At 34.5% G+C, this 17649-nt stretch overlaps 1 protein-coding gene across 1 annotated transcript; it reads left to right on the top strand.

Annotated features, from left to right (window-relative positions):
• The first annotated feature begins 211 nt into the window (after positions 1 to 211).
• Positions 212 to 16887, top strand: TRAPPC13 (trafficking protein particle complex 13). The gene is made up of 11 exons (XM_010083675.1): positions 212 to 278; positions 1141 to 1240; positions 1834 to 1918; positions 2617 to 2744; positions 2898 to 2970; positions 6041 to 6085; positions 11750 to 11883; positions 13010 to 13208; positions 15500 to 15600; positions 16537 to 16687; positions 16783 to 16887. Exons 1-11 carry the CDS (start codon positions 212 to 214, stop codon positions 16885 to 16887), a joined length of 1188 nt encoding a protein of 395 aa, XP_010081977.1.
• Positions 16888 to 17649: the final 762 nt, after the last annotated feature.

The raw sequence follows: 17649 nt of genomic DNA, 5'->3' as shown, positions 1-17649 counted from the left end.
AGGTATAAGACTTTAGCACCTAAGATTGAAAGCAGTAGATGTTTGTGCACCAGAGGAACAAAGCAAGTGTTACCCTTTTTCAGGTTAAGATTTGGTGGTTGTGGGCTTTTTTTTGGTGGAAGGAGAGCAAGACAAAATTATACTTTTTAAAAAATAAATTAAAAATTACTTATTTCATTGACGTATGGTTTATTTTCTGATTTTTACAGTCATGAGGCTAACCAAACCTACTTTATTCACTAATATTCCGGTAACTTGTGAAGAAAGAGATTTGCCAGGTATGTTTTTCTGCTGACTGATTGTTATGTATGTATTACCAGGTTTAAGCAATGTGAGCATCTGAGACTTAGATGTTAGAGGAATCTTATGACCTCCCATAGACAAATCTGAAACAGCAATATATTTTATATTTGCTAGTGGTTATGGGAAAATACCAAGGTGCACTCTACAGCTCTTCACCTGCAGCATTGAAAGCTTAGTGATGATACTGCAAACAACTGACCTCAAAGTCTGAGCAATTAATACATGAGAAGGAAGGCAGTTGTGAGAGGAAAATGTGTAATTGTAGAAAGTTTGGTGTTACTACCTCCTTTATCAGGAGAAAATGCCCTGGTACTTAGAACCAACACGTGAATGCTCTATGGAAAAATATTTTTCAGGAATCACTGCTTTTGAATTGTGTTACACTTGGTGTACAGTCAAAAATTGGAAATCCCTGGGTTGTCCCACAGTAATAGTTGCAGTCTAGAGGTCAAGTATAAGAAAGATGCAAATGAAAGATTCAAGAAAAGAGTTGTGTGGAAATACAAAGCAAGCAGAGGTTGGTTAGTTTTGCTACGTAATGTGCTTTACACAGGCAGAATTTCCCTTCAAGTTTAATGTTAATTTGAGCAATGCCTTTGCTATTGTGCCCTTCAGTATATATCCTGAATGATTTATTGGGCACAAGTGCCTGGAAATAATTTATAATTTATAGGCAGGCCTATAGATAAGTATTTCATCCCTAAACAAGTTGGTTCTAAAATAAGTATGTTCAAAGTAAACGACACCTAAATAAGTGATTAAGTGTCATAACTTAAATGTAGACAAAGTTTTAGACTTAGCAAATGTTTAGGTACTAGCAATTTGATATTTCTACAGGTAATCTGTTTAACCAGCTCATGAAAGATGATCCTTCTACTGTAAAGGGAGCAGAAAATTTGATGCTAGGAGAAATGCTGACTTTGCCTCAAAATTTTGGGTAAGAATGAATTATTGTAACTGTAACATGCAAGGTTCAGGATTTACTTAATGATAATGTGTTTATTAATTTTCTTTTTTAACATCCTTGTTATGCAATGAGATGTTCAATCATTTTAAAAATAATCTGTGGCTTGATTTATATTGTGACATAATATATGAATATGTGCTGCCTGATGTTCCTTGTCTGTAGCCTGACTCTGAATGTAATAGGGATTGAAAGCTGAAAGAAATTTGCAACTGTAGGTGAATTTCTAACTTAATGCACTACTATATACCACAACTTATACTAACAGAGTTTACCACAGTGATTTTTGTGGATACTGCAAGCCATCTTCTTATCCTTCTCAAATTTTTATAGAGAAAAAAATTCTGATTTGTTTGTTCTCTTTTGAAGTTGTTTGTCTTAGAAGGATGACGTTTGGAAGTATGGGTGTGAAAATGCCAATGTTCTTTTAGGATTTGATCTGGCAAACACATGTGTGCACATGTGTGTATATATGTATTTTAATTACAGTTTAAAGGAGTTTCAGTGAAATGATCTGTATCTTTTTTTAAATAACTGTTACTAAACTTTTGTGTTTTTTAACATAGAAATATATTTCTGGGAGAAACATTTTCCAGTTACATTAGTGTACACAATGACAGTAATCAAGTTGTCAAGGATATACTGGTGAAGGTATGTGAAGATAAATCTGCTTACTGGATTTGTAAAATATAAAATATGTTGAGTATGTTTTCTGACAATATCTTGTATGTTTAGACTTTAGGAAATGGCTGCCACTTTTTCCAATCTAGAAAAAGTACTTGAAAATTAAGACATAAAAATATAAATGATGATAGAAGTCTTTAAAGATTAAAATTTAAAACAATGATTGTTTAAAAAAAATGGTATGTTATAAATGTTTTCTGGAGAATTGGTGTAGCAGAACTTCCACAGTGAAAAAACTGGAATTATATTCGCTTACTTGCAATTTCAATGAGGTCATCAAAGCAAGTCTCTGTAAAGCATGCACTGGCTTGTATTTTGCTTATATTTCAAATGAGTTGTTTTCTAGTGCATCAGTTCTTTGCGTTTTCTTCTGAACAAAAAATAGGTTGAGAATAGAAGTTCCATAAGTCATTGTGAAACTCAATGTAAAAAAGTAAATAGGGATTTTATAAGCTGCATGTTAAAGGATTGGACAATTTATATAGATTTTAGAGCTTGCCTTTAGCTTTTGACATCTTAATATATCTTAGTTATATTATATGTACAAAAGTATGTAGGGTACAAAATGCTCAGTGAAGCCTAGTACTTTATAACCTAAGTTATTTTTCTTTAGATTGCTTTAAGCAGCTGTGGTTGTAACCAATGCTTTGTTTTTCTGTCCCCAGGCTGATCTTCAGACAAGTTCTCAGCGCTTGAACCTTTCGGCTTCTAGTGCTGCAGTGGCAGAACTTAAACCTGACTGTTGCATTGATGATGTGATCCATCATGAAGTAAAGGAGATAGGAACACACATGTGAGTTTTTAAATTTTTCTATGATTAAATGAGCTTAAATGAAACTGCAGCACATGCATGCTGTTCTGTTGCTGCTTTGTATATCAATTTGTATATCAGGCACAAATTTAAAATAATTCAAAATTATTTTTTTTAAAAAATTGTTTCTTTCAGCTTAGTTTGTGCAGTAAGTTACACTACGCAGACAGGAGAGAAGATGTACTTCAGAAAGTTCTTCAAATTTCAGGTATTGCGCTAAATATTCTACTCTACTTTTAATAAGTGGGTGAATCTGGACAAGAAATTTTAAAACATTTGATACTTCAGAAGCACTTTTACATACTAATAATCTGTTTGACTTTTAAAAGTGAACCGGTAGAAACTGTTGCTTCAAACTTCACAGGAACTGATGGTTTCTAATTACCATGCAGTTAAACATTTCATAAATAATAAATATTGCATCTTATAATTTTATTCATTTATTGAGAATGAAAAAGGTAATCTTAAAAAAAACCCTTTTTACAGCAGCCAGCCTTGTGATTAAACAGAACAAGTATTGTTCATTCTGACTTCAACACATCTAACCTTTGAGTTTAGATTGTAAAATTCCCGTTTTTCCTTTAGCGTGTGTAACCTTTTTAAAATTGTAACTTAGTGGTTTGTTTTTTAATGGAAACTAAGCGAAGAATTCTAATGTGTTATATCTGACTAATATCCACAGAAGTCATTGATATAGTTGAAACCTTTTGTTCCAACACACGAATCTCAAGATTTGAGATTAGAGTAACTGAGGAAAGCAGGAAATTACTGTTATCTGTGGACTGGTTCTGGCAGGAAAGAGTCTGTTTTAGCTGTGTATTTAATGGATGTTTATTTTTTAGATAAATATGCTGAGACACGGATGATTATGGACTCTTCCCCATAGAATGGAGAATTAGGCAACATGATTTACGAAATACATTTTTAGATACTCTCACAGTGTCTGGCGATACAGGTGCATTATATAACTGAGACCTGTATCTTTTGGAAGCTGCAGGTGATTTTGTTTTGCTCTTTTCTAGCGTTCTATCTAGATACTTCAGAAAAAAGCATTTGTCTTTAGAAGGCTAAATTGCCATGAGCTACAAAGAACACTCGAGTGCTTTCAGTACTTGTGTGTCATGAAATGGCAGGTATAGATTAGTCAAAGGTGTTTCCAGACATTCCTAGGGAAAATCATTCCATATCAATTTTCATGTTACACTCTCCTCTGAACCCAGAAACTCTGCAGTGTTTCTTCGTCTATATTGCAGCTGATTCTCACCATTGCATGTTTTATTTTGCTCTCCTTGTGAAACTGTTTCCCTTTCATTTTCTTCTTTGTCTCCCAGGAGTTCAGTATTCTGTCCCTCTGTACCCTCTAGGCTTTCTCTGATTGCTAATGTATGCATCTGCAGGCTCTCAGTTCTCATCTTCTCTCCCTTCCCTACCCTTGTTCTTGCCAGAGCCTTGTGCAAGGTGCCTATTTGTCTCCTGTAGATTTTATATGGAAACTTATTTGCGCATGTTTTTCAGGGGTCTACATGCATAATGTAATTTCTATGCTTTTTAATTGTATCCAACACAGGCAACTTAATTTCAAAATAGCTAAGGCCAGCTATCTATCCAATTTGAAGCTCTTCCTTCAAAGAAGGAGGCATAAGAGCTTCTCAGAAAGTATACATACACTTTAACACCATTCTATAAATAGTCTCTGATTCATTATGAGAAAAACACTTCACTAAGCAATTTTGGTTTTAAATTTGACACGGAGACACCAGCTAGAAAATCTGAGAACAGACAAAAAGAAATATTACAGAAAATTGAACCATGTCTTTACAATGGTAATTGATGGCTGCTACTGATCAAGGTGCCACCAGCTATTTTATAATGACAAAAATTTTTCTCTTTGACAGATTCTCAGTTTTTTCTGTTATGTTTTCTAGGATCTTTTAAGTTGAACTGGTGCTACAGTTGGTTGTTAAACAGCTTCTTTTTCAGCCATTATATGTAGTTTAATACTGATCAATAGTGCCTTTTTGTTCCAAAGCTTTCTCTGAGTAATTAACACTATTATATTTATATAGAGAAGGAATGATTCTTTCTACAGTTTGATTGCTGTTTGGTTTGAGGGGGGTGGTTATGAACCTCACAATAATTATTTGATTTTTACTGGAATACCACTTGAAATTTACTGGAATGAATTGAAAGACTGTTTATCAGAAAGAGACAGAAAACATCATCATTTAGGGAAATTAATAAGAAGCTCACTGAAGCAAAATATTTGGCAGAAAAAAAACCACTCAACCGACACATACTTTGACTTTTTTTTGGACTAGAGAGAGAGATAGTTATGATTACTTGAAATATTTGAACATTATGCCTGTTGTAATGCAAGAATCTCTGTGAAGACTACTTTTCAATTCTTCAGGTCTAAATAATTTGTAACTTGGAACTTCAGAGGTCTCTCAGGATGCAGTACACCTATATGTAAACAAAAAAAAAGTTTCCCTATGTAAAGGGAAATAAATATCTTCAGGAAGATAATTTAAATTTATTTGCTTACAAGGATAATAGAAGATTATTTCTTTCAGTTACATCGGTGTATGTCAGTTTCATCTTTGAATGTGTTAACCACAGTGGCTTTATGCACAGAATTCAAGCACTTAAGAAATAACATTTTATTATCATCTTTCATATCATTAAATTGTTTTCTCTTCCTGTTTTAAACTCATGTGATAAAAATTATTTATTGGCTTTTTTATTTCTTGTAACAGTTGCATTTTCAAGAACGAAGTGAAGCCTAGTAATAGTTTATTGCTTAAGCTAATCACGTGAATAGTTCTCTATTTCATTTATTTTTAGAGAAACCCTAAGCAACTCTTGTTTGCTGCAGAACACTGGAGTACTCATAAAGGTTCTTGCTCACGCTTGAAAGCAAGAACGGACCACTTCAGGATACAAGATGGATGTAATGTTATTTTAAAGATAAAGATTTACTTAGTGCACTGGATTTGTCTGGTTTTGTAAGAGGCAAGTGCTTAGGTGGAGACGTATTTGTGTTCAATCTGAGAAAACTGTTCAGTAGCAAAGCAGTCAAGTGTGCAAATAAGAATCAGCAAGTATATACTCTGAATTGTGACATTTTAGCTAAGCTGATTAGCTATTTCCCATTCTACATCTGTTCTGTGTAACATCAAGAAGAAAAATAACACTTTAGTAAAAGGTCATATAAACAGTTTGTGCTGAAGTTGTCTAAGAAACCAACTGTCAGTCTGTCTTTTTTCCATTTCATTCAGGTTCTTAAACCACTAGATGTGAAAACCAAATTCTACAATGCTGAGGTAAGTGAGAGCTGTGTGGATTTGGATTTGTTTTGGTGTGCTGTGTTTATTACTTCACATTAGGTGGTCAGATTAAATTCAGAGAGCTGCTTAAGTACCCGTTTCTGAGAAAGATGATCAGTTCTAAAGGGAAAAAAATAGGTGGTGGGTTTATATAATTTAGTTTAAAAATGGGCATACTCTTGATGAAGGGAGGAAAGAGATGGTAACTAATGCAGACATGTCAGGGCCTTAATGCAATTGACTGATAATTTTACATATTTTCTGCTTTCCCATGAACTCCAAGACTTTTAGTTATTACTTGTATATTTAGACTGTAAAGGAGATTAATTGTTCACAAAGCAGATAATAATTTACCAGATTGGGGAAATTTAAATTTAAGTAATTGAACAGAGGGGTCATATTTACATTTAAACTTAAACTTTGAAATGTAAATATGTCCCTTCTGTTCAATAATTTAATTTTTAGGTTTGTGGCAGTTATACACTGTGCTTCAAAACTAAATGACGTTATATATGCCTTGTATGTTTATTTGGACATACTTAGGCATCTGTCTTTGTCTATTTATGGGAGAATTTTAACTGAAGGTGACACAAGTAGTGGAAACTCTTACAAGTTACAGCATTTTTTTTATTTGTAGACTTTCCCTCTGGATGTATGTATTATATAGGTCTGTTGTAGGGTATAAACTTCCACAATACCTAATTACATAGGCAGTTAGGACATTTGTTTCCATCATCACTTAACTGCTTTGTGATAGTGAGCAAGTAGCTTAATTTTGAGCACTGTATTCTGTATTGTTTGTATGAAGTTCAGACTGATACTTGCAAAGTACTTTGAGAGCTTCCATTATGAGGATTAAACTTTTTCCATAACCCCTGAAATATGGTCAGTCATTTGGTTGAAAACCTTCATTAGCCTTCTTTAACAGTTTGTCTGAAATAGTTTGAAAGATAGAGTGAAGTTGTAGGTTATGTTGCAGTGAATAGTAGGTGGAAGAAAAATGACCAAAGTGTCAGTGAGAGGAGAAAAAAATACATGGAACTTTGTCAATTTGAAAAATAACTTGTATTAAGCAAAGCAGAAAATATTTTGGTCTCCTGTTTGTTCTTAATTAAGCAAAATATGTGCTATGAATTTGCATCTAGAAAAGCAGAGGGCCTCCAGATCTATTGTTCGAATTATTTATCTATCATAGTCACGCCTGAGTTAATCATGCAAGATTATGGCTATAGAGGTGTGAAAGGTGTATTTCTCCCTCTGACAGTATCAATAGAGAAGACAGAAGGGAGAAATCACAGATAAGAATTTCTGCTTTACAAATGAGGATTCCAGGTGCAAAGATCTGTCTTGTTCAGAGTTGTGCAGGAAACTTTCCATAAAGATTTTCCTCTCTGCTGTGAATGAACAGCATGTAAATTATGAGACATTTAATATATAGCGTGTAATTTATTTAGAGGGAGCACAAATCAAGGCATAGGTCATAAAAAAAACTTAAATATAGTACAGAGTAAAAGAAAAAAACATCTTCCTAAAAATGTCTTCGTACATGTGTCTAGGCCACAGGCTTCAATCCTTAGGTTGACCAGGTGTGAGATATGTAAGTATATACCACTGGTCAAGTGCTTTATAGAACTTGTGCTATCCATAAATCGGAATATCTTGAAATGTCTCCTGCTGTTATTTAAGAACAAAACTAATCCTAAGAAACTAGGTAATTCCTCTGGGAACAAAATAAACCTCCATTTTGTGCATAGATTATATTATTGTTTCAGATATAAAATACGTGGTAGGGCAGAGAGGGCCAGATAAATGAAATGTTGCTGTCTCTCTCTTCTACACCTGTAAATTTTGTTTTGTGCTGAAACACTTCATAACGAATGGAAATAAAAACCTCTTTAAGGTAAAATCTGGGCAAATTCTTAATGTAGGTAAAAAGTATTGTTTTCTTACAAAATTGTTTTACTGACTGGCGTTGATAAAAGGCTTAATAAACTTCCTTCCTCAATTAGCCACCAATGCCTCATGATAAAGATCTATAAGAAGCTTTGGTGTCTGACCTGGTATCTGTGGTTTTTTGGTTTTGTTTTGGTTTGTTTTTTTTTACCCCCACCTGTAAAGGTTTTAAAAGACTGCTTTGATGCCTTTTGTTCTTCCTGTTCAGGAATTTATGCAACTCCCATTACCATAGTATCCATACGACTGGTTGAAAAAAAAATTTTTAAGATTTTGCGTGTTACTAACTAAGCAATTTTCTTTTGCCTTGCAAATTGTTATAGAACCATTCACATTTCATTTCTGAATATAAAGTGCTGCTATGCATTCTGACCACAAAGCCAAGTAAAATTTAAAAATGTAGAAATAAGTCTTTGGTTAGATGTTGTATGTGATACTACATTGCTGTCAAAGCACCAAGACCTTCATCCTAAATATTAAGAAAGACTGTAATACTTGGGAGCAGGGGAAGAAAAAAAAATAGTATGTGTCAGTTATTAGTTAACTAAAGGTCTTTAAAGGTTGACTAACGAGTTAAACTGTTACCATTAATATTACAGACATGATGCTATCTATGAATAAAGTCTGTCACTAAAATTATTTTCTACCAGAAAATCCATATTTTCAATTTTCTAAGCCAAGGAATGATGCTGAACCTTACTTTCCTTGCTTGTTGCTCATATTGCAGTAGCATCGAAATCAAGTTGATCACTGAAATTTGTGCATAGAATGCATGCCATCACCCTAACCTGCTGCAGTCCTGAGACTGAATTACCTGCCCCTGTCTATAGGAAGTCTCTCGCTGACTTTGGTGTGCCTTGGAAAAGGCACTGTAAAAGGTTCTGTTCGTGCAAACATGCATAGGGAGACAAATATGCAGACACATAAGAAAACAAAGTTTGCAATTAAAGTTAGGTTTTTGAATTATGGATATTTTAAAAAGAGTTTTACCTGATTATGTTATGCCAGATTTAGTTATAAACTGCAGTATTGTCGCTTTGCTAGAACACATTACCACCTTATTTTTATTTTGAGACGTTATATATGTGGATACTTCAAATTATCTGTAAAATGACAAGGACTATTCTTCCATTTCATATACAACCCATTTCATAGATTTAAATTCAGAACAAACTTTAAACTTGCTCAAAAATTCACTCTTTTTTTTTTTCTGGTCAGTTTGTTCTACCATATATTATCTGTGACTTACGTGCTTTAGGCTCTGCTTTTGATTGGGTCTGAAGCAAAGCTAGTAAACCATGTAACCATACTAGCTATAACTTGTTAGAAATGTAATTGTCATCTTTGTTTGCATCCATTTTTATTTATGTTTCTGTCTTACTAATGCTATCTTGTTTAGATGGTGCAAAAAAATGCAGAAATGCATTTTGTTTGAAAGTTAGCAGCCTCCTTTTTTCTTTAATATTTAACCCTAATTTCTCTAATGTGTTCTTTTTTTTGTTTTCCCATTAGAGTGACCTCAGTTCTGTGGTAATTTTTATTTATTTTTTATAAATATGTATGCTTTTTTAATTGCCTATCTGTCTCTGTGCTTGTTGTTGACATTCTTTTAAAGACATAATGGAAAAGCAATGTTTGTTCTGCATATCATGAACTGATGTTTTCTCATCTTTATATGTACAGCTAATCATCCAAATGGTTAGCTCTTTCTTTAATACCCATTGTTGAAACCAAAAGTTGTTTCTTATAGACTCTTGAGTGTCATTGTATAGAATACCTTACCAAAATGTGATTAGATTCATTATTTGAAAATGGGAGTTAATCCCTTCTAAAATTTTCCTGCCTTTGACCCATAGAAAGGTAGGTTTTACTACAGCACTGCTTGTGTAACCCTTAACAGAACTTTTTATGTCTGCTTGGTGGAGACAGTGGGTTTGAGGAGAGAGCAGCAGGTGGATGTTCTTCCTTCTTTTTGCTAGATGTAACTGCACTTTCCAACTTTTAACTGCATGTAACAGTTGATAAGTTAATATGATACTTCCGCAGTTTTATTTCACTTGTATTAAAATAAACTGCGTTCTTCTTAAGTACTTAAAGGATATTTTTGTGATATTAAACTGATCTAGGGATAACACAAAACTAACTTGCTTTTTCATTATGCTGCTTGTTTTTTTCTTTGCCCTTTCAAATTAGCTTTTTCTACATTTCTGCCTATGGTTGCTGCATTAAAAACAACTAAAATTTGGGTAAATGGACACTTTGAGCAATGGATTTATGGGATATAAACAGTACCAATTTAAGCGACAGTCAGGTGGTAGTAGTAGTGATTACTGAGAGCCACGTTTTAGTTGCGGTTATTTCCAGCTCCTTCTGCAAGTGTGAAGTCTGTTGGAACCTGTGGAGCTTGCACAGATTTCATTACTCTATATATGCTATCATCTGGTTTGTGTTTAACATGTTTATAAGGCAAAACAAATAGTTCCACTACCATTCTGTATTTCTCCTTCTAATGTCCTTTTTAAGACTAAAAATGTTTTGACTGCTTTGTCCTGCTTTATTTTGTAATTTACAAGCAGGACTCCATTTGTATAACGAAGTAATTTATTTACACTGATTAAAAAGAAACTGTAAGCTTCCTTCCACCTTCCCCATAAAAACACTTTTTATTTATCATAACTAAGTACCTGCACTGCTTCATACTGAATTTATAGAATAGAATATTTCCGTTGAAGGGACCTACAATGATCATATAATCCAACTGCCTGAATCAATAACTCTTGTACACACAAATTTAGTATACTCTCCCTGCCCCTCTCCCCCCCTTTTTTTAATTGGCACTTCTTTGGGTTTTTTTTTCACTTCTCCAAGGGCTCATACCTTTCGTAGACTAAGCATTCTCTAATTATTCTATCCTGAGAGTTTAGAGCTGCAAAATTACTTCACTGGTCTGCAGTTCCACAGAAGCAGTGAGGCAAAACCACCTCTAGTTCCATGTTTTTTCAGCTTCGGAAGTTTAACAGTCTGTATCTTTCATTCATGTACTAGAATTGGTCCTGATAAAACATCTTCAGACATTAGCTTAATTTAACAGATATGTCTTATAGGATGTTTTGAAGGTAGTTATATTGTTGGATGCATATATTGGTAACCATTGGCATGATGCAGCTGAGTGAGAGAGGAGGATGGTTTTTGCTTTCTAGCCAGCACACCAATGTTTCATAATAATAATAAAATCTCAGAGCATATACCTGAACTATTTTATTTCAGTTAAAGAAAAACACACACACTTATTTTATTTTTTTTATACAGCTCGATGCACTAGTGATCTGGCATGGCATGTTGTTGTGCACTGCAATTCCTTACCATTCATTCTATTTTTCATTTTTTTAATTATTTGGATTAAAACTTGAGTTGCTATTGAGATGATGAAAGTCTTGGAAGTGGCGATCTGATTAATGCATTACAAATAAGCAATAGCTAGAACATAGTGAAATTATCCCACATCCATTGTTTGTCAAGATACCTGTTGACTAACACTTTTGCTCCTGTTGTTACTGGGTGTAAGGTTTTTTTCTTACATAATTAATTTGATTTGCAGGCATGAACTAAACACGTGACTTTTTTTTTCTTTAACAATAGGATTGTATACTCTTTGTAATAACACTAATCACATTTTCATGAACTTGCACTTTCTTTTTTTTTTTTCAGACAGATGAAGTGTTTCTGGAAGCCCAGATTCAGAATATCACTACCTCTCCTATGTTTATGGAGAAGGTTTCTTTAGAGCCATCTATGATGTACAATGTTGCAGAACTGAACACAGTTGACACAGCAGGGGAAAGGTATGATCAGATTCAGGATACTTGACTTTGAAAGTCTTTGTATTATGACTTCATGATATGTAAGCATAACAGTTAGTGAGTTGTTTGTAACAGAAAGATTGTAGATCAAATTCCTGTTCAGTATTCATCTGGAAAAGCTGTTACAGTTTTCCTATTATAGAAACTATTCTTAAAACTTCGTAATTCTAGCTAGTAGATAAATCCCCAGCTTAATCCTCAAATAATGGGTAATGTGGATGACATGGTAACATGAAAACATACTACTTCTTCAGTATCTCCTATATAAAATTTAGCCCACATCTGGTTCTGACTTGATCTGTGTATACATATTTAGCCTTACAGGACCTATCTGACTTGTCCTTGGTTCCTTCTAGTAAACTGGTAGCTGTTTTCAGTTGTTCTAATCAAGATTTAGCAAGGCAGCAGTCAAGGTGAATCAATGGAATGCCCTTATAGGATCTTAGAATATAAAAATTTGTCATGCTGAAATAAATTAATTGTAATTTAATCCCAATTAGTAAAACACCAAATACCAGAAGAATTTTCTACTGTATCCAGTAAATGGTTGTGGATACAAAAGCTTGTAATATCTGGGTTGAAGTTAGCTTTGGCTGTTTGTGCTTTGCAGTTGCTTGGGTTTTTGGAGGAGGTGCTGTTTGGGTGATCCTGCAGTGAGGGCTGAAGTGACAACTCTTGTCTTCTCCTTGCCTGTTGAAGGGTGGCATAATGAAGCATTGTTCTTACAAAGTCTTTGCATCCACTGTAATAGTTCTGGTCCTGAACAGGAACCATAGGCTCATGACACAGAAATTGAGCGGGAGCAAACCAGATAGTGGAAGTAAAATTACCAGCATTGTTTAAATACTGAGGTGCCAGATGATAAATCATAATGTAGCAAAGTGGATTTTCACTTTAGTTCTCCCTGGCTCAGATGGTCCTTGATGCTACATAAATTCTGTATTGTTTTCTTTTGTGAAAACACAAAAAAAATTCTCTGTGTTTTGCCACGAATAAAATACACACACACACACAGAGTAAGACTGGTGAGGGACGGGAAAAAAGGTTGGGTTCTCAACTCTTCCTAAGAATACCTATTTAAATGAAGACCCAATGTTTTTTATTTTAGTGAGTCTACTTTTGGCTCAAGGACTTATTTACAACCTATGGATACCCGTCAATACTTATACTGCCTAAAACCAAAGCAAGAATTTGCAGAGAAAGCTGGAGTAATAAAAGGCGTAACAGTGATTGGTAAACTAGACATTGTATGGAAAACCAATCTGGGTGAACGAGGAAGGCTGCAAACTAGCCAGCTCCAAAGAATGGTAAGTTTAACTTAAGCCTCAATTTAACTTAGCATCCTCAAGGCAGCTCAATGAACAATTTAATAATGACTTAAAGGGAAAGTTCAATATGTTTACTTTCTGGACAGCATTCTGAATTCATGTTTCTATATGTATTTGAGAAGGTTATTTAATACATTTGGTCAGTGAAGTATGGAAAAAACACTATTCCAAGAGACTGTAGCTGAACAAAAGCATTCTTGTTCCTTTTGGTCATGTGAATGGTAAGATTTTTTGTTTTGCTGGTAATTTGTTTTCTGGCACATAAGATGCCTCTTTGTTTTTTCACAGCATGGAACAACATAACTTAATGGATTGTGCACTTAAATTGCCAGAATCAAGTAACCTATGTAGCAAAATACCTTGGTTAGAATAAAAATAATTTCTTGGATTCTACGTGGCAACAAACTGAAAAGCATTAACAAAAGAATTTATTTAAGTATGCTAACTGTTGATACTGTCTGCTCTCTAATTCATACAGACACTTTAGCTTCGAGTAACAATTTTTATGTGTAGGATAATACTATTTATCTTTCATGTCCACATTTTTGATTGAATCTTTTCTATTCTGGTTTATGTAGAAATTGTTCCTGAATTTTAAGTTGTAATTACTAGCTTGCTTAACTCAGGTGCACAGCCTGTCTACTCTACTGCCTAAACCTGACTTGCATCTTTTGAACTGAGGATGGTGCAATATGGGAGAGAATTTAAAAAGCTTTGGCAGTTGAATCTTAGTCTGAGCTTACAAAGCTTGTAATTGGGTTTGTCTCTGTTTCTCCCCACGCCCATCTTTTAGTAAACAGAGCAATTCTGTTTAATCACATTGACTTGGAACTAGGCAAGCAAACTTGGATCCTGGAAATTCACAGCTAAGTCACTAAAATTTCTCTTTGTTTTTAATTGAGGTATTAAGTATGGTTAATTCCATACTCTGGGCAATAATCTCATTTTTTGATGAAAACTACATTACTCATTTTGGTGTTACTGTAAGGCCTTTATCTCTAGCCATTAGTTCTTGCATGCATCTCATTGTTAAGGCCAGCAGGTATGTGCTAGTTTAGGCATTCTTTTTGGCTCTGATCCTCTTTATTTGGTCAATTGCTGCTAAGTTTATTCTATAAAATACTGCTTTTATGGTCTTTTTAAAAATATATATATCAATTTTTAAAAGAAGAGTCTAATGTTATGGCAAACTACCTGTTGTTTAGGGAACTAGGTATAATTTTCCAGTAGATTGCTTCCTGTTACCTAATACAGCTGAAGGTGTGTGCCGTTTTCCAGTGCTGGATAATTACTTCTTTCTTGAAAGGTTCCAAACATGGGTTGCTTGACTGGTGTGAAGTCTCCATCAGTTTGACATACCTTTGCTCACTCTAATGTTCAACTTAATACGCTTTCTAAAATGTCATCTGTCTTTAACATGTAATGAACTATATGTGACTAAAACCTGTTCCCAGGCTGACAATCACTGGCTTTGTGGACCTCTTTGGGAATATCTTTTAATCAAGCTGTAGATGTAACTTTTACTACAGCATCCTTATATCAGCAGAATTGGAATGTGTCACAACTATGCCCTGTCAGGCGGGACAAATTTTTCCCTTGTTTTTGCCTTAAGATCTATCATTTGTAGTGAGTGAAAATCTAAAGCTTTTTATCTGCAGGTTACCATCTTGAATCAGCCCTGGTTGGTAGTAAATAGGATATATATCATAAGTTTGTTAGTAAACCGTAATGAAATGTGTTTGGCTCTTGACAGTTGACAAGAGTTCATATCATGTGCTTTTCTAACTGGTGGCAATTAATTACTTTGGCAGAGGCTTGCAAGGAGACAGAACAATGTCTTAAAAACAGCAAGGAGAAAGAACAATGTCTTATTTCTTAGGTTGTGGAATAGTGGTGGGTTGATGCAGGAAAACTATACTTACATTTTCCGTAGTATATCTGTTATCTGCCTAACAGAGAGGTGTTAGAATAAATCTCATCCTCTCAGGAACTGTATGTGGGTCACCACTTTAAGCATGTGAACTATTTGCAAAACTTAGTAATAAAGATCATCCTTCTGTAATGAATTGTTAGACCTATCAAGAAGGTGGTCATCGGTAGTGGATGGAGCACTGCTGTGATTTGGGTACAAATCAAAAGCACGAACAGTTGATCTTCTTTCTTCAAATTCCTCTTATTCCAAGCTTGTTGCAGTAAATGAAGACTTCAGTAGTAAAAACTTCAGCTTTACTATCCAGCATCTGAGAATATACATTCTTGTACCTTCTTAGGCTCCTGGTTATGGCGATGTAAGGCTTTCTTTGGAAACAATACCGGACACAGTAAATTTGGAAGAACCTTTCGACATTACATGTAAAATAACAAACTGCAGGTAACAATGTCATGTGATTCTTGTGCTTTTTCCTCAGTGGGTAAGTTGTGCCTGTCTGTTTCATTTTTCAGTACTTTTCTACTGGAACAACTCAAACGTGGTCTTTACTATGAGTTGCAGCAACACAAATCTAATTGAAACACATTTTTTTGGATTACAATGATTTAAAAAAAAACAAAAACAAAGAAACAAAAAAAAAACTTCCATCATGACCTGTTAACAGTATTTGAACTAGGAGATTGCCAAAAATCTGTAGTGCTATTCCATGGAACCAGCTGCAATATCATTTAAGATTGCACCCATACTTAAATCACAAATCATGTTAGTTCTTCTTAGTTAACCTAATAACAAAATGAGCGTGTAGATAGGATTTCTTTAACTACAAGTAATTATATCAGAAAAACCTGCCATTTGTATCCAGTGTGGTTTTACCACTAGTTCTGCACCACTGCTAGAATGCCTGCTAAACATTGCCACCATAGTCTTTTTTACATTTATACATGTTTTGACATGATTTGTGTTTACAATAGGATTTATGGTAGCTCTTTATAAAAGGGTTACAAGAGTGACATTTAAATTAAGTAATTCTAAATAGAAGTTGAAGCCAGGGACTAAAGCATGTATCTGGTCTGCAGAGAACTTCTCATGAAAATCTTGTACTCCATCCAAAATGTGAGCTTTATTATGCTATCCAGTATTGCTAAAGCCATGACAGAATGCTCCTGTCATACATTACTGAATGAACTACTAACAAACAGCTGCATGAACTGAAGTACTGCACATCACAGTAGATCTTGCTTGCTGCCTTATAATTATTTATTAATGGTTGATTAATAGTAACCTGAATAATAAAGCAATCAAGCTTTTGCATGTCTGCAGTCCTTGAATGCTTAAAAAAAGCCCACAGGTTCATTCTTGCTTTTCAATTTCCTCTAGCAGTGAAAGGACTATGGATCTGGTTTTAGAAATGTGCAATACTAATTCCATCCACTGGTGTGGCGTTTCAGGAAGGCAGCTTGGAAAGCTGCACCCCAGTTCATCCCTCCATCTTGCACTTACATTGTTGTCTTCAGTGCAAGGATTGCAAGTAAGTCTTTATAGCATAGTTTCGTTACAACAGCTGTTTTATAAGCTAAGTAATTCTTTCTAATAACATCTCTTATAAATATTTTCCCTTTCTAGAGTGTCTCTGGCTTAAGACTTACAGACACGTTTTTGAAGAGAACATATGAGTATGATGATATTGCACAAGTCTGTGTAGTTTCTTCAGAAGTCAAACAAAGCTGAAGGAAAAAATCTCTATTTCTGCTGGGCTTTGATTTTTTGGACCAACTTCTTGATATTTTTTCATCCGAATCATATTAAAATGTGCACAAACAAAGCCAAATCCCTATCTATCTATAAATGTAACTATGCTTATTTAATTTCCCTGAGCATGTTTTGAATGTCTTAAAATCTTTCAAAAACATGACTATGGATTTTACCTACTGAAAATAAAGCCTTTGAAGAAAGTGTAGCTTTAGCAAATTATCATTGCATTAACATTACCTTGGGGAGGGGAGGGAGATTGATATGACATAGTAGTACTTTGTACTTACTTTTGTTATTTTAATGATTTTTAAAACATTATAACAGTTTTTAAATCGTGGTTCTGACAGAACTGCTTCAGTTGGAAGGAAATGTCCTTTTACAGACGAGTTCCTGGAATCCAAACCCCTAAAAGAAATACTTCGGGGTACCTGGCATGGCAGTGTTTTTTAATGGTACATGCACAGCCGTAAGAACTAGAGCCTGATAAAGGCATGAGATGAGAAAGTGCACCTCAGCAGTGCCAGCAGCTAGAAAGTAGAGTATCAGCCAAAGAATGTGCTGGTTGTGGCTCAGTCTTTGGAAAGGAGTAGTACAGCAAAGCTCACCCCAGTAGCTGCAGTCTTGTGCAGAGCTGTGTGTCCCTGCAATACAGGGCATGCCCCAAACAGGCATGTTCCTTCCCAAGTAGCAGGGAACTGAAAACTAAAAAAGCAGCACTTGGCCTTTTTTATTGTAAAA

The sequence above is a fragment of the Pterocles gutturalis genome, unplaced genomic scaffold, assembly GCF_000699245.1.
Source record: "Pterocles gutturalis isolate BGI_N339 unplaced genomic scaffold, ASM69924v1 scaffold4570, whole genome shotgun sequence".
Classification (NCBI taxonomy): Eukaryota; Metazoa; Chordata; class Aves; order Pterocliformes; family Pteroclidae; genus Pterocles; species Pterocles gutturalis.
Note: the sequence above shows the minus strand (reverse complement) of the source record. Positions and strands in the feature narration are given on the sequence as shown.

Excerpts from the sequence above, each read along its gene's own strand:
- TRAPPC13 (XM_010083675.1), top strand. The coding sequence starts at position 212 with ATGAGGCTAACCAAACCTACTTTATTCACTAATATTCCGGTAACTTGT. Across the intron at positions 6,086-11,749 it reads CCAAATTCTACAATGCTGAG|ACAGATGAAGTGTTTCTGGA; the intron begins GTAAGTGAGAGC and ends TTTTTTTTTCAG. Across the intron at positions 11,884-13,009 it reads GTTGACACAGCAGGGGAAAG|TGAGTCTACTTTTGGCTCAA; the intron begins GTATGATCAGAT and ends TTTTTATTTTAG.